The sequence below is a fragment of the Neomonachus schauinslandi genome, chromosome 4, assembly GCF_002201575.2.
Source record: "Neomonachus schauinslandi chromosome 4, ASM220157v2, whole genome shotgun sequence".
Taxonomy (NCBI): domain Eukaryota; kingdom Metazoa; phylum Chordata; class Mammalia; order Carnivora; family Phocidae; genus Neomonachus; species Neomonachus schauinslandi.
The window spans coordinates 94,188,837-94,216,011 of NC_058406.1; the positions used below are offsets into that span (position 1 = coordinate 94,188,837).

The window sequence follows — 27,175 nt, forward strand, 5'->3', positions numbered from 1 at the left end:
TCCAGCTTTCAAGTTTTTCCACTAGAGGAATTAGAAGTAGGGGCAGTGAGCATTTACTTTAGTGGGTCTGGGCTCCCCAGAAGTTGGCTTTGAAGTAAATAGAGCAAGAGGGAAGTTACCACGCTGATGAATAGCTGGAAGTGGTTACCATTACTACCACGGCATCTAAAGAGAAAAATAGTATATAGAAAACTGTGAAATGAGGGCATGGACTAGATGAAATGTTAAGGTCACTTCCAACACCACAGACAGCTATTTGGTCATGAAGGCCGGCCTCGAAAGCACTCTAAGGGCAGTGAACCATAATGATCCAAAGTTTTGGAGTACAGGATTAGAAGTGTACTGTCTTTTAGGGCGTTAATCAAGGAACACTTTCGGGGGAAGAGAGTTGCTTCTTACACAGCTGTTATGGTTAAATTTAAACATAAGTATATGTCGGAGTGGAGCACCGAACACCTGCCTGTGTTAGAGAAATCAGTGTCCTCGGATTTTTCTTTCCCTTTTCTTCATTTATCCAATTGTGACGTTGTTATGATGAGGGATTGCTTTCTTTCCAAATGCTATAGGTAGAATTTTGACCTCAGGCAAATAACTGCATCAGAAATGTTGCTACTATGTACCTAGAAACTAGGAGTCTGGACCTACTGCTGAGGTAGTGAAGGCCAAATATCATTACCTGAAAAAGTAGCAAACATGGGAATCTTCTAGTTTTATGGTTGCTTATTAATTTTTCATCAATTTTTGGGTGTAAACAAATGCCCTTTCCTAGTATTTATCCCTATAGTAAGTATCTCTGACTCCTGTTGTAACTCTGGTCTTTTTCTTTTAACGAAGTATCATTGACACACAATGTCACATTTGTTTCAAGTGTACATCTAGTCTTTATTCTGATGTGTAGATTGTTCTTTGAGTCCCTCTGGCTAGAGTTTTGGAATGATTTCTTAAAATCTAACTTGAACCCTAGGAAAACAACTCAGTTTGACCCTTAGGTATATAACTTCACAGTGTCAACACTTCGGTTCCTTTGGAAGGCTCTGCTAATTTTATTTTCATTGTGTTAATGTCTTGCTGGTAGTGTCATGTGAAAAGTAGATAGCAGCTCTTTCATTGCTGCTGTTGTTTTTTTCTAAAGCATATTTAGTTAAAATAAAGAAACAATCATTTCTCAGTCAAAGGACTATTGGCGGGCCAACTGGAAAGGTTTTGTGGGATTTTCCCCCCTAGCTGTTTAGTCTGTTTAAATTTGGCTTCAGTAAACTATTAATTGCCATTGACACTGCTGAACATTTCTGCAATAATGATTCTCATTCTCTTATTGTCCATTCCAAGTAAATTTGAATACATGGTCAAGAGGTGAAAGTTGTTTGCCTGTTATAAAATCTTGGGCTAAATGATCTGGTTCTCATTAAGCGAAGATATCATATTGAAGCAACTTCAGGGCGAATCCTAAAGTGACCTGCTCCCAGGTCATGGAGTGTGTGTAAAATAGCCTGAATTAGGGACAACAGCAGCAGCAACATGAATTTGTGTGATTGTTCCCAGAACGAGCTCATTTTACAGGAGGGTAATTTATTAGATTAAGAAAGAGCAGGCTGTACTCAAGATGCACATTAGTATGGAGTCAGCTGAGCTATGGAGTGTGGCTTGATTCCCATATTAGTCAGGTTTTGAATCCCGACCATAGTAATCTGCAGTGAGTTTACTGATGGAGATACAAAGCTGTTACTTGAATGGCTACTCTTTGGCTCTCTCACTTTGTCAAACCAGATGGCACAATGATTGCTTTTGGCAGAGGTTTGTAGTAGTAACAGCAACTGCAATGGCACTTTTTCTTTGCAAGTATTTATTTTCGGGCATGAGATTCTGAAATGGATTAATTCATTTTTGAAAATAAAATTGTTCCAAAAATTTAATGGCAGGCCTTCTATAAGAATGCTTACATATTTAGAAATGTTGTCTTCTTGTATTGCATTAAATGTCTTGATGTGCTTAGGTTTCAGAGTCAAAATATACATCTGCTTGACTATCTCAAATTCGTCATGAAAGAATAAGGGTTTTGTTTGTGGAGGTGAATTTTTAAAATCCACCTATTATACACAAAATGTTAATGCAGATGACATTCCAAGTTATATATCCTATATTTAGTCATGCTTCTTTGCTTCCCTTGTTTAATTTTTCCAGTAATCTGTGAGATTCTCCTGTCTTACTTCCCATAGCTAGTTATATGGAAAACAAAATCTCTTACATCTTAACAATATTGTGAATATAATAACTAAATGAAAAGGAGAATGTTTTAAATTTTATGTTTTGTTTTGTGATTTGGGTAGCATTTTAATCTAAGTAGTTTAAGGTGACAGATGCAATTACTCCCTGCACTAAAATCTTACATTCTTTTGTCAAAGAATTTTCAGGAAAGGGATTACTCACTTGCAGGCTTCTACTCTCCTCTCCCACACATTACGAAGAGTATAAATACAAATTACTACTTTTTATGTTTTAATGCCTAGGTGGCAAAATGAGTCATTCCAACTGATGACGTTAAATCAAGCCAGGGTTTATTCTAAACAGGTTTATTCTTTTCTAAGTGTCACTTTCTGGTGGTTTTATTCTTTCAAGAATATGTAAAATGTCAGTACCTAATAAATGATGTTTAAAATGGTCCCTAAGTTAATACCAAAGATCTCCATTTTCCCAGAGGGTTTAACAGTTAAAAAGCTCCCCTTGCTAGGAAGCAGAAGCATACTTGAGTTTTAGTGAAATCGCAACCCAAAGAATTTCAAGTGGAACTTGCCATGTTTAGAACTCTGAAACTAAATAACTACATCTGTTGCAGAGATAATAATGCACTAGAAGCCTAAATGACATAGAGAAAACCAGCATTCATTGCCCTGACGGGTCCTTGCTACCCTCCTCCGTCACCACCATTAATGTTCACAGATGGCAAAGTAATTATCCAAGTTGTATGACTATTTGTATGCAAATTGTTGTAATATTCAGCCTATCTAAAGGCAGTCATAATCTGAGATTCTCATGATTTGATGTTTAATTCTTGGTATTTGCTAATGTCACTTCTCCTTAAAATGGATTCTACTGGAAAATGCTATCAGTTGGCTGAAATAGATTTGTACCATGGAAGTGCTAGAATGTAATTCCCATTGCCTCTGTATCAGAACCTATTTAAATAACTTTTGTTCAGTAGTTGCATTCTTAGCCAACTTCCCCTTTGACTGATTTGCCAGACCAACCAGTGCTCTGCTCCCTGGTGAAATATCCTATTGCCCATCATGTATTGACTGTTAGCCAATCGCTCACCCTTGGTCTCTGCATACTGTTCTGCTTTCCCTCACAGACTTGTGTGCTTTCCAAGGCAGTTGTGAATGCTCCCAAATCAGAAATACCAGTTAAATTTATATTATGATTACATAATTATTTTAATTATTATATAATTATGAAAAAAGTTGAGTGTGGAAGAGTTGCTCTACAATACAAATTGGTAAAAGCAAATCTCTTTCTTAGTTGTTGCTTAACTGATGTGGGTGAGTCAGTTGGAAAAATAATAGTAAAATTCAAGAAAGCTTCTATACTCAGATTTTTCCAAAAGCATCTTTACAGCTGCTTCATTTTAAAGAAACTTGAATTAAAATTCTCCTACCATTAACTGCCTTTTAGAAAATGAACTGATCCATTACCAACTGTTCTGATTGCATTAGATGTGAGGGCGTCTCCTACGGTTTTGAAAACTATTATTGGCTCCATTGGGTACCTCGATGCAGAAGCAATAGTGAATGCTTCAGCAGCTTTCACTTCTAGGCATCTTCCGTGGGCCTTTCTTTAGTTGCCAAAAGTCCTTCCCCTACCATCTTTCAGCCTCTCTGAGTTCCATAGTCTAGAGATATATGTTTGCCCCTTAACCTACAGGGATGGAATGGTATAACAGTCTATTCAAAAATAATGTAATTCTTTCATCTTAAACCGAAATGCCTGTTTTTCTACATTTTACAGTCACCTTAACCAGAAAACCCAGTTTGAAAATCCAGTGGAGGAAGCCAAAAGGAAAAAGCAGTTAGGACAGGCTGATACTGGGTCTTCAAAACCAGGTAGAACATTTTCCTCAATCTTTTCTTCTAAGAATGCCTTGTGAAATTTATATACTGAATTAATGAAAATAAGTTTGAACTTTTTATTGTTGAGGTGTTGAGGTTCAACAGAGAATGTCTAATTTTGTCACTCTAAAGATAGGGAATAATCTTAATAAAACATCCAAACGTTTTGAGAATACTGTGATTTTCCCATACTGCTTAGATGGAAAGTGTGAAATTGTTGGCAAAAGGTATTAAATAGCTTTGTTATGGTCTTGAGGTTGTAATATAAAGATTGCATTTTTTCTCAGTGTTTCAGGCCAGGACAGTCTGAGATCTCTAATCCATTATGAGTTTCTCCCAAGGTAATGCTTAGGTCTAATGTCTGTAACCATCCAGGGTTCTTTATTAACTGATTGGCATACCCACCATATTATTTGCCTGTATCATTGATTCTCAAGTGGGGTGGCAGGGCATCAGTAAATTCAGGATCATTTGGGGAATATTTTGAAAATACATAGGTCCTAACATTTTGATGAACCTAACCATGTGTATTTTGAAAAAGCTGCCCAGGAATTTCTTACATTCTATTCATCACTTCCCATCTCTTCCCCCTCTTCTGTCTATTCCAATAACCAGGGTTCTGTCTATACGGTCATACTGTACTAATCAAGTAGACTCCTCACTTCTGTTGTCCATTAGAGAAGCACTTGTTTCTTATAGCTCCTCTTCAAAAACATAGTCCTGTCACTTAAGTTTTGCATTTGATTTAGCAAGCATTTTTTTTTTTAAAGATTTTATTTATTCATTTGAGACACAGAGATACTGAGAGCGAGCGAGCATGAGCAGGGGGGGAGGCAGAGGGAGAGGGAGAAGCAGGCTCCCGCTAAGCCAGGAGCCCGACGTGGGGCTTGATCCCAGGACCCTGGAATCATGACCTGAGCCTAAGGCAGACGCTTAACCATCTGAGCCACCCAGGCGCCCCAGCAAGCATTTTTATTTAACAAATATTTTTGAGCACCTACTGTATGCCTAGTGCTCTGCCAGTCACATGATATTCAAAAACGATTAGGACTGAGAAAGGTCTTGCCCTCAAGAGTTCACATTCTGATGCAGGAAATTAATGGTTACCATATATGGTATTAGGTGCCATCCTCGGAGAGCAGTTAAATGTCCAGAGGGTAGAGCAGGTGTGAATCTCAAATGTGTAACCTTGGATGAGTTCCCAAAACTCTGTGCTTCTGTTTCTTCATCTATGAAATAGGAATAAGAATAGTATTTACCTCTTAAGGTGGTTTGGAGCATGCAAATTAATACGTGGAAAGTGCTTACAATGCTATCTGGCAAATGGTGGCCAATAAATACTAGCTTTCATTGTTATTAGTAGAGATGTACATGTTGTATTAATAGAAACATATTAATAGGTGGCATAAAGGAGGGAGTGCTCACCTCTCCTTTGGTGGAGAAAGTCAAGGACACAGAGGAGCTTTCAAAGCAGAGGACACAGTAGAAGTGGATCTTAAAGTGTCAGGAAAAGTTAAATCAGATGGATGATAATTTTAGATAAGCAAGAAGGCATGCCAGGTAGAAGGAACAGAATGTATAAAACCATAGGTGCATGAAAGGGTGGTCCAGGGCCCAGAGAACAGAGAGGAATGGCTAGAACATAGAGTATTTGTGGGGTAGTAATAAGAGATGAGGTTCTAGGGGGAGGCAGCCACTAAAAGGAGTGAGTATCAAAAAGAAGTTGAGTGTTTATGTCCCAAGTTGCTGAAAAGTCCAGAAGGCAGAAATTGAAAAATATACACTGAGGTTGACAATGTGGAGGTCATTTGCAAAAGCAAATGGAAAAGAAGTAAAAATGCAGTAGAATGGAGAGGGAATGGTGGGTGACGAAGTAGAGACGGGGTACAGTCAACGGTTTTGATAGCTTTGAATGAAAGAGGGTAGACAGAGGACACTAAGTGGAGAGACACATGAATCCCCCCTGCAAATAAGGAAACTGAGACTTTAGTAAAGAGAAGCCTTTTGCTCAAAATCATAGTGAGTGTCAAGCCAGAATTTGCACTTAGTTTTACTGAGTTTAAATCCAGAGTTCTTCGTATTATAACATATAGTTCCTGAATGCCCATGTCTTCATGAAACATATCGAGGGAGATCTTCTCTCCCTCACTAAACTCTAAGCCCCTTGAGGGCAGGGAGCATGTGTGTGTGTGTGTTATTAATTTGGATAACCAGGCACTCTCCTGTGAGCTGGGCATTAAAAGGAGAATAATGACTCAGCCTTTTTCTTTCAGGAGCTCACAATTTAGGCAGGGAAATAGACACCTAATTTTAGTACAGTATGATAGCAGACATAACAAAGGAGAGAGTTGGAACAAAGGAGAGAGAAATTAAATCTGGCTGTGGAGAGGGCAAGAAAAACTTCCTAGAAGTGATAGAAGTTATGCTAGTTCTTGAAGAATGATGGCTACCATTTATTGAGATACTGGGTCAGGTACTTGATTGGATGCGTCATACACATCATCTCATCTAAGACTCAAAATATCTCTGCAAGGTTATTAATATTATGGTCCCCACTCAGATGCCTCCATGGCATCTGGTTAACAGTCATTGGATGCATCCATTCTAAGGAGATGCTTGCCACAAGGACAGGAGTACTCAAGTTTCTGAGCCAGGATGTATGTGTTTGTGCTCATCTACATTTATTGAGCACTTACTGTTTGTCAGGCCCTGTTGCCTGTGCTTTCGATGCTTGACCTAGTTTAATCCCTGTAACAATCCCATGAATTAGGTACTATTATCCCTATTTTATAGATAGAGAAACTGAGACTTTAAAAGTTCTAATAACATTCCAAGATCACTCAACTAAATCCCACAGCTTGGATTTAAAATCAGGTATTTTAGAATCAAAGACAGTTTCTTTGTGCTTTTCTTATTCTCCCTTTTCTGTGTTTAATTCTGATAAGACCTAATTCTGACCAATTTCTCATTAGCTTGGGCTGTTTTATTAATACTTTGCAAAATTAGGTATTAGCCAAAACTCCCCCTCCCCCTTTGAACATCTGGATCTCATCCATCATATGCCGATTTTCTAGTTCCGCCCTCAGGAGCCAGTCTTATTCCAGCATTCACGAGGACCAGAGCGTGAGATAGCTCACCAGAAGTATCACAATATTTGAAGTATCACAATTAAAAATGAGAAAGGTACATTTCATCAGATTTTGTCCTCAATTGCCTACGTACACGGTCATTAAGCAGATGGTCTTGTCCACAACCTGGTAGGCAACCCCAGTGGGCAGTCGTAATCAATTTACACAACTGAACGGGCTTTGAATGTGGCAAATAATTTTTTAAGTAATATTTGTTCAGAGACTGGTGGCTAGTTGGAATGTCAGAGGCTCAACAAAAGCTCAGCTCAGCAGTACACAGAGAAATCACCAGGAGCAGGCTGGCTGGCCAAGCTCCGAGAGGCCTCCCAAAATAGTGTCTACGCTGGTCAACGCACTACCGTCTGGAATCTAGTCCTCCACTTTGAGAAGCCCGAAATAGCTGATTTTCTTTTCTTTTTCTTTTCTCTTCTCTCCTTCCTTCCTTTCTTTCTTTCTTTCTTTCTTTCTTTCTTTCTTTCTTCCTTTCTTCCTTTCTTCCTTTCTTCCTTTCTTCCTTTCTTCCTTTCTTCCTTTCCTTTCCTTTCCTTTCCTTCCTTCTTTCCTTCCTTCCTTCCTTCCTTCCTTCTTGCCTTTATTTATTTATTTCTTTATTTCGTGTCAAGTGCTTTTATTTATAAGATATCAGCAAAACTGGGAAGAATAGGTCACATAAAGTAGACCTACTCCCACCGCAAGTCTACCTTTGTCACTATCTTCAGGTCATCCCTGCCTCTTGAGGGAACTGTTTACACTGCTCAGTCCCTGCCGCCATATGGGGCAGCCCCAAAGATGACTCTTTTCTAACTGGCAACAGGCTTTAACGTGTGTCTCTCAGAACCCTTTGCCATGAGGGCCAGCAGCAGCTATACGCAGATAACTCTGGGCTCGATACTAGTGCTGAGGGTGAGCTCTGTATGAAACACGTCACCTGTGTTGGTTGAAGTCACTAGGGAAATGAGTGCCAAAACCATGGCGAGATACCACTCATGCCCACTAGAGCGGCTAGAACCGGGGAGCACGCAGTAACCGGCGTGGGCCACACCACGGAGAAATCAAAGCCCTCATAGATGCCGGTGGAAATGTGAAATGGTACAGCCTCTTTGGAAAAGTGTGGCAGTTTTTCGACACGTTAAACAGTTACTGTAGGTTTATTGGTAACTGCTGCCCTTCCAGTCCTAGTATGTACAGAAGAGGAATGACAATGTATGTCCACACAAAACCTTGTACATGAATGGTCATAGCAGCATCACTCGTAACAACCAAAAAGTGGAAACAACCCAGCTGTCCGTTAACTGAAAAATGGATAAGTAAAATGCGTATGTTCCTACAGTGGAATATTACTTGGCATTAAAAGAAATAAAGTACTCACACATGCTAAAACACAGATGAACCTCAAAAACATGATGCTCAGTGAAAGAAATCATTCAAAAGACCACATATTCAGTGACTCCATTTATATGAAATATCCAGATTGGGCAGAGCTGTAGACAAAAAGTAGCTTAGTGATTGCCTAACACTAGGGTGTGTGAGTGCAGGTGAGGGAGAAATGGGGAGTGGCTAACGGGCGTGGGGATTTCGGGGCAGGGGGTTCCTAAAATTAAGTGATGGTTGCACAACATTGACTTGTACACTTTAAGTGGCTCAGTTATCATATGTGATAATATCTCAATAAAACTATTAAATATTTGGCAGCAAATGTTAGACCATCTTTTTAAAAGTTAATTTAAACAATGCTTTGTACGTTATTAATCGCACAATTAGATCTTTTCACGGTTCTCAAAAGTGCCCTAATGCAGCCAGAGAGGAGAGGAGAGGAAAGAGAAGGAGTTGTAAAAATTCATTATTTGCAAATATGGATCACTTTCAGTTTTAGGATCATCTGAGGAAACCTCTAAAAACAGGCTTTTCAGTGGAGCTGTGTTTGCTTTCTTCCCAAAGTATTCACTGAACACGAGTAAAAGGGAAAGAAACGTGAAGCTATTTACTGATAGTTCAGGAATTCATGCCTTCATCAGATACAAACTGAAGGCTGCGGAAAGCCTGAGTTGTGAGTTTTAAAAAGTTCTCAGTATATCTCAGTATATTCTTTTCCATAAGCGTGTGACAGTTGCCTTCATCCTCCCAGAATAGTGTTTTCTCAGGAGAGCTCAGTAGATGCTTATTTAAATGAAATGTACAGCTGAATGGTGTCCAAGACCTTCAGGAATTTAATAATAAAGGTGGTCCCGCGGGTGCATCATTTTGACTTCATATGAAGGACTCTTTGGGTTGAGAAAAAGTACGAACAAAGTAACGAGGGGGTGATAAAGTAGGTGCTTTTACCTTTCAAATAACATAGAGGAGGCCTATAAGAGACACCTGCATCATTGGCTAAGTTTTTTTTAATAGTTTATGAATTTAAATTCTGTTTCATAACATTAGATTCTCGCTAATGTGCTTCCCTTTATGGTTTGTTATATTTAAGTCATATAGACTCTCTTAAAGGTTGACTTTGAGGGCCATGTTCATTGTTTTTATTTTTGTTCTCAAACGCATTTCTCATTTTGGTACAGATATGGAAAAATCCCATTTTACTCGAGATCCCTCCCAGCTGAAGGGCATTCTTATTCGAGCGTCATTGAAGAAAAGCACAATGGGATTTGGTTTTACCATTATTGGTGGAGATAGGCCTGATGAGTTTTTACAAGTAAAAAATGTGCTGAAAGATGGTCCTGCAGCTCAGGATGGGAAAATTGCACCAGGTAATGAATTTCTCAGAAAGATTTGAAGAGCAGTGATGCTGTAATAAGAACTATGGTGATGATGACTGACAACATAATAAAAAAATTAATTAATTAATTAAATTTAAAAAAGAACTACGGTGAAAAGGTTTAGTTTACATATATTTATAAAACTGATATATAATAAATATGTATTTACATATATAATAACTATATATACATATACATATCGCTTATATATAGAGAGAGAGAACTAGATTACACTACCGGGGAGGGAGATTCCTGTATTAAAATAGTTTATCCTCTAAATTCAATGCATAGTAGTTTTGAGGAGGGCCATTTTTTATGAGTACGGCTAGAGAAAGCATATTAAATGTATTGATTTTTTTGAGTAATTTGTATCAGCTCGAGATAACTCCTCGAGTGTGCTAAGATAAAGATTGATTAATCATCTCAGAGAACTGTTTGGTAGTTTTTCTTCGATGATGTAGGGTACTTTGGGAGCAATCTAACATGTACCTATAATCTTTCTTGAAAAATGACCCATTGCAATGTTTATGGTGATAGCGAACGAATGATGTCCCCCAGTTTTTTTCCCCAGTTTTGTTTTGTTTGATTTGGTTTGGTTTGGTTTTTGCTTCCTCAGTCTTACTGTGGTTGTTAGTAAAATTAAACTCCTTTGTTAAGAATTATAAACATGAAATTACCATTTTTAGAGAGCCATATAAATCTGTCCTTTTTATAGTTTTCCCTAAGTCTTGGTAATTGTTAGGTATTTTTATATGGCTGACAGTTTTTAGGGCTGAGGGGGTTAACGGAAGTTCAAGAACGGCTACAGTTATGGGGGAGGCTTGAGCACTTTTTCCTAGGAGGATGTTACTATGCCACTAAAGGTCGCTTCTTAGACCGTTTGCTAATGCAAATGTGTCCTCCCATTTGGACGATTCAGCTGCCATGGTATTTTTGATGGCGCATATCAACTTATTTTCATTTAGGATATGGCATCTCTCATATTATGCTTTCCCACTTAAGACTTAAAACAAGACTTAAAACACGAAGCTTAAAACAAGAGACTTAAGACTTAAAACAAGAAAAGTTAAAATAATCAAAAGTTATATTTATAAGGAAAATTATTTGCGCTCTTTATGACTTTGTAAGATTAACAAACTCTAGAGAGTAAAATTACTAGTAAAAATTTTTAAGCTCTCAGTTTCGACTTTTTTTTTTTTTTTTAACATTTTGTCCACAAAACACATTCGGTAGCTGTTGAATGTGCTGTCAGGGTTTCATAATATAGATGCAGATTTGTCTAAAACGGATGTCTGATTTGCATAGCAATACAATACTTCCATGAGAATTAACTTTTACTAGGGGAGGGAAAGTCTAGACTTTGTTACTTATTAGTCTGATTTCTGTGTCATCTTAGATTATGAAACGCATTTCTGCACACTTTAGTGTTTGTTTTTAAATACCATTTATGTTGATTTTTTTCAGGCCCACATGCAATCAGAACAAATTAAAGCACCTTTATTTGGCAATAACCTTTTAAATAATCATATTCAAATAAAAGCAGCAAACAGATGAGACATTAGAGGTCAGGTTTTTAAAGTTAAGGCTGCATTAAAAAAATTCACCACTGATGAATGTCAAATAATAATGATTCTGCCACAAAGTGGTCGTAATAATGTAAAATCAGGAAAGCAAAACCAACTTCTACAAGAATTCATTTAGTTGACTTTTCAGTCTTAATACATTCTTTGCTTGTGTTGGATTCTCTTGTTGCTTGTTTCTCCTTTTGAAATCTGAAATTACAATAAATTGAAAATCTCTACGATTAAGAAAGATGTCAAAGGAACAACGTCACATTATTCTAATCTTCAGCCTTACATTCTTCAAACTAGAATGAATTTTTAAGTACCCTGTAATTACTGGCCTCTTAAAATCAAGAAATAGAAGGTGGTATTGAAAGATCACCTATTTGTACAAGTAGCTGATGGAGTTATTTGCTCCTCTTCTATGTACTGAATACCTGCTGCCACGAACCTGGCTTTGTGTGGCCGCCTAGGTATGACTCAGAGGATATACTAACAATGACAGTATGAATTCACAGTTTTTTTTTTCAAATGATTCCCTTGAGCTTGAGGTCATCACTCTTTGCTGCAAGGATAATTAAGGTTTCATACATTTATATTCTTTTTAGAGAAGAACCACAGAAGGGAGAATGACGTGTCTGTGTTCAAAATCTATCTTTTCAGCAGTTGATGAATAGTAAGAGGTTTCCAGAATTCAAAGTTAAATGATAAATTTATTTTTGTCCCACCCCACCCCAACAAAACATTAACTTACTTGGTGGCTTTAATATTTTTAATATGATTATGTCTTAACAGGTGATGTTATTGTAGACATCAATGGCAGCTGTGTCCTTGGTCACACCCATGCAGATGTTGTCCAGATGTTTCAATTGGTACCTGTCAATCAGTATGTCAACCTCACCCTATGCCGTGGTTATCCACTTCCTGATGACAATGAAGATCCTGTTGTGGACATTGTTGCTGCTACTCCTGTCATCAATGGACAGTCATTAACCAAGGGAGAGACTTGCATGAATACTCAGGATTTTAAGTCAGGAGCAGTGGTCCTGGACCAGAATGGAAAGCCAGGACCCACCTTGATCGGTGACCGTCTCAATGGGCCATCGGATCCAAGCGAGCAGCGAGCATCCCTGGCATCATCGGGCAGCTCCCAGCCCGAACTAGTGACTATCCCTCTGATTAAGGGCCCTAAAGGCTTTGGGTTTGCAATTGCTGACAGCCCAACAGGACAGAAGGTCAAAATGATATTGGATAGTCAGTGGTGTCAAGGCCTCCAGAAGGGGGATATAATTAAGGAAATTTACCATCAAAATGTGCAGAATTTAACACATCTCCAAGTGGTAGAGGTGCTAAAGCAATTTCCAATAGGTGCAGATGTACCATTGCTTATCTTAAGAGGAGGTGAGTAAAAGCACAAGGAAAAATCTTCATTGTTCATGCATTTTTATCTGTTAATCGTCCTTCCTTCCAGGGCAGAATCTCTTTTTCCCCAGCAGACTTAGCTGGTAATTAGTGTGCCTTTTCCTTAGGGTTCTGACTGCTTCCATAAGCAGTATCTTTTGCAGCAGTTTTTTTTTAGTTATTAGTGGTTTCATTCATGTCCATTATGGATTTTCTTCCCTCTATATTCTTTTTAAAATCTGATTTATGGCTTTAGTGATTAGAGAGAGTCACAGTATTGTGCTTCTTCACATGAAATATATCCTCTTAATTTCATTTTCTCTGTTGATGGCAGTAATAGAAATTGACGCTTTCCACCGGTGGTTCTTCATCTGGGCCTCTGTGATGTGCTGAGGATGTCTTGAAAGAGCTAGCGTCTCTGTGAATAAGCAAAATGTTAGATGGTGTGCATTCGCTCTGTAAACCAGTCATGGTAGTTTGTGCTCACGAAGCTTTTCTCTTAAGCTTTAGTCTCTGTCCATAAATGTTAATTAAACCCCACGGTCCTCGTGTGAGAGAAATACAATTTTTATTTTCCAGGGTCATCAGCTGACTTGAGCTGCTCACAGACATAAATCCAGGTCCAAGGACTAATCATAAAGTTGCATTTTGATGGGCTTTCTTAAATCCCTACCTATGAATGACTAGTATTTTAAAGAATAAAATTTAGCCCTTCACGCTTCTCTCTCTGGCTTTTAGTTTTCATTTTTGAGGCAAATGAGCAGTTTAACTTCATTGGGGTATTTTTCACTTTTCTCATTTCTTTGAACTATTTTTGTTTCTTCTCTGGGTGGTATGGTAGAATGTGCTCAGAGTAAGGGGAGGATCTCTTTATGAGTGCTGGAGAGTTATCCAGGATTCCAACACCTTTAACAAAGAGACCAGAGTTTGGTGTCACACAGGCGTAATGCCATTTTCCTGCCTTGCTACCTGTTCTATGGTATGAGAAAGTGATGTAATCTATTTGAGTCTTCGTTGACCTGATCTATAAAGTGGTAGTAATGCTTATGCCTTAGGACTGTCGCAAAAATGAAGTGAGATAATATATGTACAATGCCTGGCACACAGCGGGTGTTGGCCATAGAATTTACTAGCCTACTAAAAGTCGAAGCTAGTTTTATCATAAACATGAGCAGTATTTGTGATCTGGAAATGCTTCCTCTGTTTTTAAAATTTGGCTCATTTTTTTTAAGGTCCTCCTTCACCAACTAAAACTGCCAAAATGGTGAGTATACAGTGGTCCTCACATGCTTCTTCCCAACACAGCAAGAGAGATACGGTGTCCCCCTCCGTAAGAGCAGCGCTCTGTGGTGGTGATTATCCACTGGGAGAAGTGAGAAGGCATCCTGCCCTGGGCTTGTGTCAGAAACTCTGGGGAAACATGTGAGGTAGAGAGGAGGCGTGCTTTCCTGGTTAAATATTTCTACCGAATGCTAGCTGTCCATACTGCCAGCAGCCCTGTCCTCTAAATGGTAAAGCGTGAAGACACCGAAGTGCCCACCTCGAAGTCCTTCTGCTTTCTTTGTGTTTCAGAGGAGCAAGGGTAAGGAAGTGGCTACATGTTAGGGCAGAGAGTAAAACCTGTGACATCTCCCTGACGCCCAAAGAGAAGGAGCGGTAGATTCACATCATTTCCTGGGGACATTAAATACCCACACTGAGATAACCTTCTCACAATGGACAACACAAGACTTTCTAGAATAACTGTGGCCTCTGTGCTCAATTTGCTTGTTATCAAAGTGATAGGCTGTCAGACTTGTAACAGTGTTTTCTTTGGCATTCTTCTGAATAACTGAGTAGCCTATTTAAGGACCTGTATAGCAAATAAGATCTAAAAAAGGGTACAGCAAACAGTGCCAGGAAAGAAAGTGGGCTGGGGCGACGTGTAGCTGCCAAAATATCCACAATTACGTGGGTCTGGCTATAAAGACAATTATATATACAATCCTAATTTAGTTCTAGTTTGCTTGATTGGGAGTCTGTCATCTCGCAATGGAAAGATGGGCTTCCATAACCATCCACCATAGGCTATTAAAGGAAAGACCAACCGATATAAAATGGGTGAATTCTTTCTAATCCACCCAATAGGATCCTCTACAAATTTGCTGTCTTATGGCTCAACAGGAAAGAAACATTCTGCACTTGTATAGACTTACAACCAGTGTGAACAGAAATACTTTTTTGCCTACGTAGTTAAAATTGCACTGTGTTTTTCTACGTTTCTCTGGTTCCTCTGGTCATTGTTTTTAACTCCCGTGCTACCATTCTATTTCATAATGGACGCCAGTGCAGCCGTGGTGACCCTAATGTTTTATTACCAGTGACCTCGCGCTGCTCTGACAGAACCCTAGGACATGTCAGGGAGAGGGGAGGAGGCTGCTCTCGTCTTCCTGCCACCTGATGGGGTCTGGGTCAGTGACTCTGGGACAGCACGTTCCAGTGACCGTCCTCACCCCACTCCCTCCTGCATCCTAGTCCACATTTATTGTTTTATCACAGACATCCCTAATCTGCCTCCCCCGGCAAGAATGCAGAAGAACAGGCTCTTCTCAAAACCGTATTTATTTTCTCAGGCTGTTCATTGGATCCTTTTTTTTTTTTTTCTTTTCAAATTTTATTAAATCATTTTGCCTGGCTCTTATTTCGGGAAAGAATGGGAAAAATACGAACATAATGCCCCTGGTTGCCCTTACCAGATTGTCCCGCACAATTGTGCGCTTTTCCTTCATGTATTTGAATTGGCCATGTGGGGTTTTCATAGTGTCCTCTTTATAGCCCGCATTAGAGGTAACACTTCCTACTCCATTTTCTGAGCAGGAATGGCATCTCAGACATCTGCACTGGGAATTAAATTGAGTGAGTGGGGAGGTGGGGCGGATCAAAAGCTTCACGAGGCTGTTCACTTGGGGCCCCCCTCTTGCCACGTGCTGCCACCCTGGGTTATGTCCTTGCCCATCTTCTTCTCAAAGTCCGTTTGTGTCTTGGGGGTGGAGGAAAGGGCAAGATCGTGTAAACTTAGGACTCATTCAGGCCCTTCGGTTGACGGCAGTATAAATGTTTTCTAATTTAAGTTAAATATGTTTTAACCAAGGGCACACAGCTATGAAGGTAAATGCCTACAAGACTTTGCAGTGGCTTTGACCCTGCCATACCCCTCCCCACCTGTCATCAGTTGACACATCTGGTTCACACAATAGTTTTATGAACTAATCGACCATCTGGTTTTCTAAAATACTAAGTAAGCCCTTTTCCATTTCAGAAAACAGACAAAAAGGAAAATTCAGGAAGTTTGGAGGCCATAAATGAGCCCATTCCCCAGCCTATGCCTTTTCCACCCAGCATTATCAGGTCAGGATCCCCGAAATTGGATCCTTCTGAGGTCTACCTGAAATCGAAGACTTTATATGAAGATAAACGTAAGTAGCTGTGGAATATTTCAGGACAGCATGTGACAAAATCAATTTGAATTTTCTGAAAAACTGGGACCTTTCCATCTTTCAAAACCATATTGAAAAGTTATTCCTTCATCCCCATTTTCATATAACTCTGGGCTTCTTCCATTTCTACTCAACATTCATTCATCCATTTTTTTTTCAAAACCAGGGATTAAGTGCCTACTATCTTCCTAACCCCATAGTAGGTGTTAGGACTATAGAGATAAATAGGTTCCACAGGCCCTGTGCCCAAAAAGATGATTAACCCTCAATGGAAAAGACAAATATGTAATCAAAGAAGTGTGTATAAATAAGTCCAAATGAGCCTCACAGGGATCCAAAGGAGGAGATGGTCAATTTTACCACTGGGGGTGGTAGGAAGTGTCAGATCCTGCTTCACGTAGGAAGTTAAGCCGGAACCACATCTTCAAAGACGAAGAGGTGTTTATGAGACAGAGAAAAAGGGAAGGAAAGCAGTAGTAACCTTTGCACATTGACCTTGCACGGCCCGAGTTCTGCAAGTAGCCCAGTTCGGCTGGGTGCATTTGGCACAGGAAACCAGAGCGGAGGGCAGGGACAAGCAGCCTGAAGAGGGTGGGCCAGGCCGTTCTGAGGAAGCGCGAGTCCATCATAGAAAGGACGGAGAGCCTCGGAATGGTTTGTAGGGATGATCAGCTTGGACTTGCGTTTCAGAGAGATTCTCCTGGCGGGAGTAAGAGGGATGGTAAATCAGAGGGTGTGCAGCCTGAGGAGGAAACCAGAGTAGACCGCTCAGAGGAGCCCAGCTGAGAGGTGATGAGCAGAGAGCATGCAGAAGACAGAAATTCGGTTTTGTGCTAATTTACTTAAAATGATAAATCTTTTCCAAAGTAAAATTGCAGCTTACGTAGGCTTAATTTTTTTTAATTAATTTGTTTCTGAGAAATAGATCTAAATCTACCTTGGAAACTCTGTACACAGGTGGAAATATGTATAATCGACTTCATAGTTATTTAACCAGTTCCAGATCTTTATCTTGATAGGCCCAGGCCATATTCAGAAAGATGAAAACCAGATGCAAACACAGCAAAGCAATAATTTAAATTAATAGAACTATGGGGAATCCCTTTCTTCTGATTTGCCATTGATAGCCTGATATATTCTTAGTATTGGTAGAAACTACTCAGCCCCTTTAGGCTGCACCCATAAAGTAACTGAGTTGAGTTCCAGAGTCTTTTATCCCTAAAGTTCTGTAATTCTAATAGGAATCGTTTCTCAAGAGACTGCTTCTAGGAACATTATCAGGATTTACCCCGTACGGTATCTCAGGTTTTATATAGTTCCTCAACATGTTTCCAGCAAAGACTTCTTGCTTGTGAATAACATCAATATTTTCTTGAAGGTCAAATTATTTTAGTTATGAAGTAGATTTTCTGGACTTAATATTCTGATGAATGTGACCTGCCCTTGGGGGACAGATTGGGGGGGTGAAGAGCCTGGACCCTAGAAATCAAGTTGGCTCGAAATCTCAGCTCTGCCATTTACTTGCTGCCTGACACTGGGCCACTTATCTAGGCCTCAGTTTCCACAGCTAGAAAATGGGGCTGATGATAGGTGTTAGCGATCATTATTTTCTTTTAAAATAATACCCGTTTGCAAAATTAGGCTAAGCGAATATGGAATGCTTTTCAAAAACAAAGGTATTAGTTTAGGAGTAGAATTAAGGCATTTTATGGGCTCTCTTTTCCTCGGATTTGTCCAAATGTTAATTTAGATAATTTCTACCTATCAAATATCAAACTTAAATTGGATGATTCTGTATTTAATATCACAACATTGATTTGAAAGCATTAGGACTAATGGCAGCATAATGGAAGTGGAGGTAAATGTTTCTGAGCAATCTCAATACAAACTTTTGCTTAGAGCTGAAAACAAAGATTTAGGATTGAACTTTTTTTTGTACTAGTATGTAGTGGTATGTTCTTGTGTAAGTTTTCACCTACAAGAAAGTTCTGAGGTTATAGTTTATTGAACTCTGTAATATCCCACTAAATAATTGTGTTGTTTTATTGTAATCCTTTTTAAATAAATCAAAGTATTTTGTTTTACTTATTTATTTGTATATTTTTCTGGTTTTCCTTATTAGCACCAAACACCAAGGACTTGGATGTTTTTCTTCGGAAACAGGAGTCGGGGTTTGGCTTCCGGGTACTGGGAGGAGAGGGACCGGACCAGTCTGTAAGTTCACATACTTCGGAATTTGGCCGTTCCTATGAACTTTTAGGGGCTATTTGGTAGAATATGGTGATTTTGTTCTTTTTTTTTTTTTTTTTTTTAAGATTTTGATTTCTCTAAGCATCTCATGAATGAGAGGAAGAACTGCGTTTCTATTAGTGTGATGGTCTCCCAGTTACCTTGGTGTGGCTGAGGCTAGAACTGAATATGTCCACTGTAAATTGGGCAGTAATTAATTTCTGTCTTTCTCTACGTGCCTACAGCTTATTTTCAATTTCTATTTCCCTTTGCCTTTGTTAAATTTTAAGACCTTTGCCTTCTCTAAGAAAGAAGCATCCTGTTTACCACCATCGGTCTGTCCTTTGAATGCTCCATAAACAGGTGGCATGAGCCTTTGCATATTCTGTCACTTACTCTTATTAATGGGTTGACATTTTCATGCTCAGTACTTTGCGTGCCATTTCATCCGCTACACCTAGGAAAATATGAAATAATATTTCTGTTCAGAAAGCATAAGGGTTATGTTTGTAAAGCATTTAAAATGCAGAACTTCGTACACAATTCTCACGTAAAGTTTAGAGAACAAATGTAATGGCTTCTATTTTTAAGTTTTGCCCTTAGTCTGAATGACAGAGAAGTAATGTACTTTGTAGAGTTGGAGAACATATTTAAGTTTTTTCTGTGTGATATAAGAAAGACATTATTATCATGCTTGGAAGATAGGTGAGTAACAATAACCTTTTAAAATGACAGGCTTCTTTCTATTTCTGGATAGAATAGTTGATTTATGTATTATGAATATGTTCTAATTAGCCATATTGGCTATAGTTAAGACAATTATAAGAGACAAATAAAGCTCAAGGCAGGTCAGCTTATACAGGGCAATTGTTCTTGGTGGAAGACATGATTTTGTTTTAATGCTTCCTATTTTGTTGGTATATATAGTGGTGACTAAGACATTTTCAGAATTTATATCAAACAACTTGGGAGAAACCCTTCTCTTAAATGTCAGGTTTTAGCAGCTCTGAAACTAGCCCGAACATTCAGGATTCCCTAATAACAGGATTCTAATTGCCGGCAAGCAAAATGAGCCAGATCTGTTTACCTCGATGTAAGTGGACCTCAGGCCACTCTGTTCCCCCGAGATATATCTACTGCTTTGAGATTTAGGAACAAGAAATGTTTCTGGGTTGTATATACTGAATTTCCACTAGTAACCGTATGTAATGGGAGTTTCTTGAGAATTATCCCAATTGCGGTGAACGGTGTGTAGAAAACCTTTGCTGATGCATTCAATACACTTTTTGTACTTTTTAGTAGCTATTCCACAGAACTGCATTTTCTGAATTCAGTGTCTTTTGTTGTATTGCTAAAAGTGATAGTGGCAGTTTTTAAGTTATTGAACAGCTTTGCATTTTCCACCTTGTGTCTACGCATCCCTGAAGATCCAGAAGGGATCATGTAGTGTGGTGATGTGAAGTGCCCTTTTAGAGAATGGTCACTTTCTAAGATACTACCTTTCTCAAACGTTCATAGTTGAACTGCAAAAATACATTAGTTTGCGTAGTACTGGGTCAGGAAGTCTTTAACTTGGTTAAGGGTCGTAGTAGATCTTAGTTGACTGTAGAGACCAACCTACACTTTGTTTTCTTATCAGATCTACATCGGGGCCATCATTCCTCTGGGCGCAGCAGAGAAAGATGGTCGGCTCCGTGCAGCTGACGAGCTGATGTGCATTGATGGGATTCCCGTGAAAGGGAAGTCTCACAAACAAGTCTTGGATCTCATGACAACGGCAGCTCGAAATGGCCACGTGCTATTAACTGTCAGAAGAAAGATCTTCTATGGTGGTATGTGAGCCTGTTCCCGCTTTATAGGTTAATCAAGAAACAAAGAGACTTAGGCCGTTTCCTATATGGTTTTGCAGGTATTTTAGTATGTTTCCTGGTGTATCAGATAAGCCATTTGGTGTGATCCAGAGCCTCATCATGGAAGGCCATTTAAGGTCAAAAGGATCCAGAAATAATACTACTATTAAAGAGACAAAATTTGGGCCTCTGTATTAAGACTATATTAACATATTGACAGATTTTGCCAAGGTTATTGTAGACGGGAATATCAAGTTAAAAGTCTGTTTTCTTAAAAGCAAATACAGTTTTTTAGTCATACCAAGAGATCCCTTGAGCTGAATATAAAAAAACTTTGGATCCTGATGAATTGCCAAGTATTCAAAGAGGGCAGAATGTTTCTATTTGAGAATTTTTAATATAATGTCATTTAACATTAAAAAATAAAAACATTTATTGAGTGCTTCACTCTGAGACATACCGATTCTTTTATTTAGTCTTTACAACACTAGGCTGTAAATACTGTCATTATTCAGTTTTACAGTTACCCACAGAATGGTTGAGAGACACATAACTGGTGAGTAGTAGGGCCAGGGATTAAAACAGGGAGTTTAATTGTAGAGCCCAGGGTCTAAACCATTACATGAGGCTGTGAATACATTTTTCTCATCAATAGCTTTGTGAATATTACACCAGAATTTTTAGAAGTGAATTCTTGCCACTTTAAGATTTTAAAAAGACAACCCTGTAGCACAAGAGTGTAAGCCTCATCGAGGTAGGGATATTTATGCATTTAGTTAACTGCTGTATCCCCCACACATAGAACAGTGCCTGCCCAGCACAGAGTGGACATCAACGAATGTTTGTTGACTTGATGAATACTTGCATTACTCTTAAAAATGAGGCACGGTGTTTTTGATTGCAGCATCCAAAGGAAAGGCCTGCCTGTTTCCCTAAGTATCAGGCATTTAGAGACTCAGATTTAATGCAGCGTTGGTTGTGTTGGAGACAGAACATAACCACATGCAGTAAAAAATGTTGTACAGCCAGAGGCTGGCTCTCTCCCGGAAAGCATCATGAAGAAGTTTCATAGTAGTTTGGTATTACTGGAGGCATTTAGCTAATTCATTATAACCACGCATTATACAAAAACAAAACAAAACAAAACCTTTATTTTTCATTAATGATTGGATGTTGGGCCGCACTTTGTTGAAATTCTAAAACATAATCTCAGAATCATGTAGATTTTGAGCCAAAAGAGCACTTAGAAGTGGGTATTCCTCAGGGATGGCGTATTTTGTTAATGATGGCTCAGATCAGATTATGGCACAAAATTTGCCTGTTTTTTTTTTAATCAGTTAGGACTAACTTGTGTTATTCTTTCTTGAATTCTGATGTCATACTTGAATAAGAAAAAAAGGTATAAGTTAATTCTCCATTTGCTGGGGATTCCTATGACCTATTCTACGCCTAGGAGAATTGGCTGTTCATGTGGACAGCTTGTCATATGCTGGATGGGGTAGGCGGAGGGCTGCTGATGGTTAGCGCATCTGGTATCATCAATCAGGAAGATTGCAGCTGTAAAACACATTCTAACTTCTCAACCAGTGAGGGGCAGCACCTCTGCCCTGGTGCAGTGACCCCAGCATCACATTATTCAGTTTTATTATATATATATATATATATAAAATATTATATTTGTAATATATAATATAAATATATTTATTATATGTTATATTTATAATATATAAATATAAAAATAATATAATTTATTGTATTTATATTTTATATATTACATATATAAAATATATATAACCTTCGTCCTGCACTAAGTTATATTTAACGTTGATTTTAAAAGGAAGTGTACTGGGTCAGTTTTCATTACCAACTTTTGTTAAAATTACTGGTCAGAATCCTGCTGGAATTAAGACAATTTCAAGAAGAATTGGTTTGCCATGAACTTTCATGGAAGCTTCGAAAAGCTTCCTTTAAAATGAGAAGACCTACCATTCTTCCGGTTATACACTGGCAGAGTATTGAAGTTGTCAGACCCACTGATGCAGCCTACAGCTGCGCCCGATGATGTCCAGAGCTTACGTGGGGGGGTTGCTTCTCTAGGCTATAGGTTATTCGAATCTACATTTTCCTTAGCGCAGAAACACTTTAGTTAACAAAAATTATGATGTTCCAGAAATATCAGAATTGGTCATGTTTATTATAGAGAAACAACCTGAGGATGACAGCTCTCAAGCCTTCCTTTCAACACAGAATGGCTCGCCCCGCCTGAACCGAGCAGAGGTCCCAGCCAGGCCTGCTCCGCAGGAGGCCTATGATGTAGTCTTGCACCGAAAGGAAAATGAAGGATTTGGCTTTGTCATCCTCACCTCCAAAAACAAACCACCTCCAGGAGGTAAGGGCTGCTGTATCCTACTGTCCCTGCAATTTCAGTTTTCTGAGTCTCCCAGTGGGCTTCGTGAAACTAATTAGGAATTATGTATAAATTGCCTTAGAGACTTATCTTTTTACGAACGATGAATATTTTCTTTATTTTCAAAACCAGGTAGTCTGAATCTGAACTTCCAGGCCTCAGGTTTAGCTATCATCTCAGATTCCATAACATCAGTCTTAGCGGCTCCGTTTGCACCCAGATTATACCGTGGCAGGATATGGGGGGGCGTGCCCTATGAGATTCAGCAAAAGGACAATGCTGAGTTTTTTCAAATAAGGAGGCATAGGTGTTCTTTTTTTTTTTTTTTATTAGGAGAAACTGCGTATGCAGAAATGAATTAAATGCTAGAAGTAGTTGAGAAGAAGCAAAACAGATTAATAGAAAAATCTTGACCCAAATATGTCTTAAATAGTCCTTTTGTGTTTAATCATAATTGCCACATTCCAGCTATAAAGGAACCTTCTTAAATGACAAGAGGCATTTTTATCTTTTATAGATGCATCAGTGAAAGGTAAAAATTTTGTCAGAACTTTAAGCATTAATCTAAATATCCTGAACCCAGTTTAACAGAATACTGTCACCTGGGAAGGATGAGTGTATGTATTATTAATTCCTTCAACAAAGGAGGACTTACCTCTAGTCTGTTCAGGGCTGTTACAGTCCAGCAAATTATATATTTGTCTTGCCTTTATGTTTCTAAGAAATAATCATCTTTAAATATAATTATAACATCCAAGACGAACCATGAGAGACGATGGACTCTGAGAAACAAACTGAGGGTTCTAGAGGGGAGGGGGGTGGGAGGAGGGGTTAGCCTGGTGATGGGTATTAAGGAGGGCACGTTCTGCATGGAGCACTGGGTGTTACATGCAAACAATGAATCATGGAACACTTCATCTAAAACTAATGATGTAATGTATGGGGATTAACATAACAATAAAATAAATAAATAAATATAATGATAAGATCCAAATGAATGTAAGATGAGAACCAGAAAATTGAGATTGATCTATCATACTTGTCTGGTGACTTTATTTTTCCAAGTCAAATGGTAAACATCTTTGACCACAGAAAAATGTGCGCTTGCCTTTGCCAGTGGATTTGATTATATCCCGAGTAGTGAGATCCTCTTAGACTAGAGGGTCACTAAAATCTTAGAAAAGGAAGAAACCCCTTCCAGGAGTGTCGGAAGCCAAACCAGTTTGCAAAAATCTTGCTAAAATTAGTGCAAGTGTGTGAAGGAAGAAGATTCTGTGACATGGATGAGTTATTACTCTAGTATCAGGTCACTGCTCATGGATACTAGTTTCCATTTTCCAAAAGCAGTTGCTATGGTAACACTTGGAACTGGAACTGTCACTGATGCTCTGAGGATGATTATGTGGCCTGTGTTGGAAAAATGAAAGAAAGCAGGTTTTTGGTGGATTTTGTATTAAAGCTTTGGAAATCAGTATTTCCCAAACCAGGTAACCATTTTAGATAACCATATCTTTATTCTCATGCCATCCAAGAATCCCATGCATTCAGATTAACAAAAACAGTGCAAGATTATTACTCAGTGTGAGAGATGCTAGCCGCTTTTTATACTGAAGAGACTCCTTTTCTAGGACTGCTGAAATTAGGGGAGAGTCTAGGGCCTACCATAAAACAAAGCAATATAGAGGAATTCAGTAAAATAAGTTGCATTACTTATATAGGTTTAACATTTTTATATTATTCGTTTATATTTAAAATGTATGTTGCATCTTAATATGTATTAAGTATATTCTTTTTATTTGTGTATGTTTGTCTATATGTAGATTTTTCAAATATTTTTATATTTATTCATTTTAATTGTTTCCTTCTATTTTGATGGTTTTGTGTACCTTAGATGCTGGATCTCTGTATAAGACGGTGTCATTAGCTGTTGGGCTCTGGAATCAGACAAACTCAGATTCAAGCCCTGCTTATGTCTTTTAACAGCTGTCTGATCTTGGGCAAATTACCCTCCAAGAGCTCCAATTTCCTCTCTAAGATGAGGATGTTGATAACACTTCCTGTCTCATAGGAGTCTGAGGATTAAAGGAGATCATGCCTTAGCCTGGACCTTCAATAAATGTTAGCTGCTGGTGCCTGTTGGAGCTTCTGCTGCTACCACCATTGTGTTATTTATAAAATTGTTTGTCACTGTCTCTTGCTTTTTTTTTTTTCTTTAAGAAACTTTAAAAAGTTTATCAATACTTGAGTAACAAGATGGGAAAGAAAGCCCAATTAAAATGTAAGATTGAGGCAGCAGCTCATGTGTAGCAGGAAATGAGTGTTTGCAGCTCATTAATTAGCAACCTGAATGGTAAATTAGGCTTCGGGTGCCCGTGAATTTTATATAAAGTACTTGAGCTTTTCAGTCATTGGTGCAAACCCAGAATTGGTAATTTCACTGAAATGCTAGATGATAATCTCATGGAATGCTGAGCCCTGCAAGCCTCCTTCTTGGGATGCCATGCATCTCGTATAGATAGAAGGAGGGCCCTGGGGGGCTTGGATGAGGAGCTTTCACTCCCGAAGACTGAGCAGTCCTGCAAACTGCATTACACAGAAGGTGCGCTTTAGACAAGAGTTAGCACAGGTAAAAGGTAGGAAAGCTCTCAGAATAGATCATTCTTTATAGACCTTGTCTTGGTATAGATTGGTACTCTGTTCAGGATAGGTTCTTTCTTTCTTCTGATTAAATGTATTTTCTGGGGACATTTGTCCCAAGCAGAGTTCCCGGCAGCATCTCTGACACCAGTCATGAAATTCTGAGATTCTCGGGGTGCCTGGGTGGCTCAGTCAGTTAAGCGTCTGCCTTCAGCTCAGGTCCTGATCCCAGGGTCCTGGGATCGAGCCCCGCACTGGCTCCCTGCTCAGCGGGGAGTCGGCTTCTTCCTCTCCCCCCTCACCCTGCTTGTACTCTCTCTCTCTCTCTCTGACAAATAAATAAATAAAATCTTAAAAAAAAAAAAAGAAGGAAGGAAATTCTGAGATTGTCTGCGGTTGACTTTTTTAAAGATCAGGGATCTGGTCCAGCACCCTTACTGCCCTAGCCCTAGCCCCAGCTTGTGCAAGTGCTCAGTGAACAGAGTCCCTAGAAAAGACCTCTATTTAGGATGAAAAGGCTTGCCTAGTTTTTACTTTGCTAGTGCTTCAGAGGTTTTAGTGTTTCTTTTCTTTAGCACATACTTCTCAGTTCTGGTTGCAAAGGATTCTTTGAGAGGGGACATTTCTTACTGTCCTTTCTTTTCCTGAAAGAAATGTTTTAAGAGCACTGAAGTGACCTCAACAGCTGGACAAGCCAGTCTGGGAGAAGATTTAGGCCAAAAATGAATGAAGACAGATAAATTGGTCTTATGGCAAACGCCTGTGGACTTTGTATATCAACAAAAGCAAGGCAGGACTTCAGACTTTTCCCTAGCTATGTGTACTCTACAGGGTTACCTTGAAAACTTGCCAGTCTGTTCAAAAGTTATCCTTCTACTGGTCTCTTTGCTGTTTTTAACTGTTTTGATAATACAGCTGTCAACGCCGAGACTAATAATCTGACTACTTTTACCTTCCTTCACCCAGACAACTAACCCTTCAGGAAGTTCTGTCCCAAGATTTGCTGATTCCCTTTGAGCACATTGCTCACATGATGAGAAAGGAGCCACTGAGACGTCAGAGATTCATTTTGTTTGATGCTTTCCCAAGTCTGACCAAACCCCTTTCAGCGTGTCAAAGGGCTGGATGATTTTCTTCTCAGGGCAACTAGAATGAACAGCACGTATCAGTAGATCTTTTCTAAGAAGGAGAATAACTAAGGGATTGAGGTAGAAGGTCGCCACGGGGCCACTGTCTGGTTCAGCATATGTTCCTTCCTTTTTTTTTTAAGATTTTATTTATTTATTGGAGAGAGAGAGCACGAGCAGGGAGGAGAGGGAGAAGCAGGCTCCCCTCCCCCGCCAAGCAGGGAGCCCGATGCAGGACTCGATCCCAGGGCCCTGGGATCATGACTTGAGCCAAAGGCAGACGCTTAACCGACTGAGCCCCCCAGGCGCCCCTCAGCATACGCTTCTGACCTGCTGTCCTCTCTGCAAATTGCTCACACCTCCTGGCACAGGACGTGGCCCGTACTGCTCGGGTGCTTTTCTAATTACTTTGTTTTAAGGAAAATGGTATAATAAGTGCTTGATATAATTCAGAGCTAAAAGGCACTTGCTTCCAACATTGACTTCCTCTATTTTAGGATAAAAT

At 39.1% G+C, this 27,175-nt stretch overlaps 1 protein-coding gene across 2 annotated transcripts in view; it reads left to right on the top strand.

Annotated features, from left to right (window-relative positions):
* The window catches only part of MAGI3 (membrane associated guanylate kinase, WW and PDZ domain containing 3), a 242,179-nt gene that overhangs the window by 195,443 nt on the left and 19,561 nt on the right, over positions 1-27,175 (top strand). For both annotated transcript variants that reach the window (XM_044914587.1, XM_021690023.1), the window contains exons 8-15: positions 4,003-4,097; positions 9,784-9,972; positions 12,339-12,944; positions 14,177-14,208; positions 16,243-16,399; positions 18,543-18,634; positions 20,289-20,481; positions 22,700-22,888. In XM_044914587.1, coding sequence (XP_044770522.1) covers positions 4,003-4,097; positions 9,784-9,972; positions 12,339-12,944; positions 14,177-14,208; positions 16,243-16,399; positions 18,543-18,634; positions 20,289-20,481; positions 22,700-22,888 — 1,553 coding nt within the window. The remainder of the gene's footprint in view (positions 1-4,002; positions 4,098-9,783; positions 9,973-12,338; positions 12,945-14,176; positions 14,209-16,242; positions 16,400-18,542; positions 18,635-20,288; positions 20,482-22,699; positions 22,889-27,175) is intronic.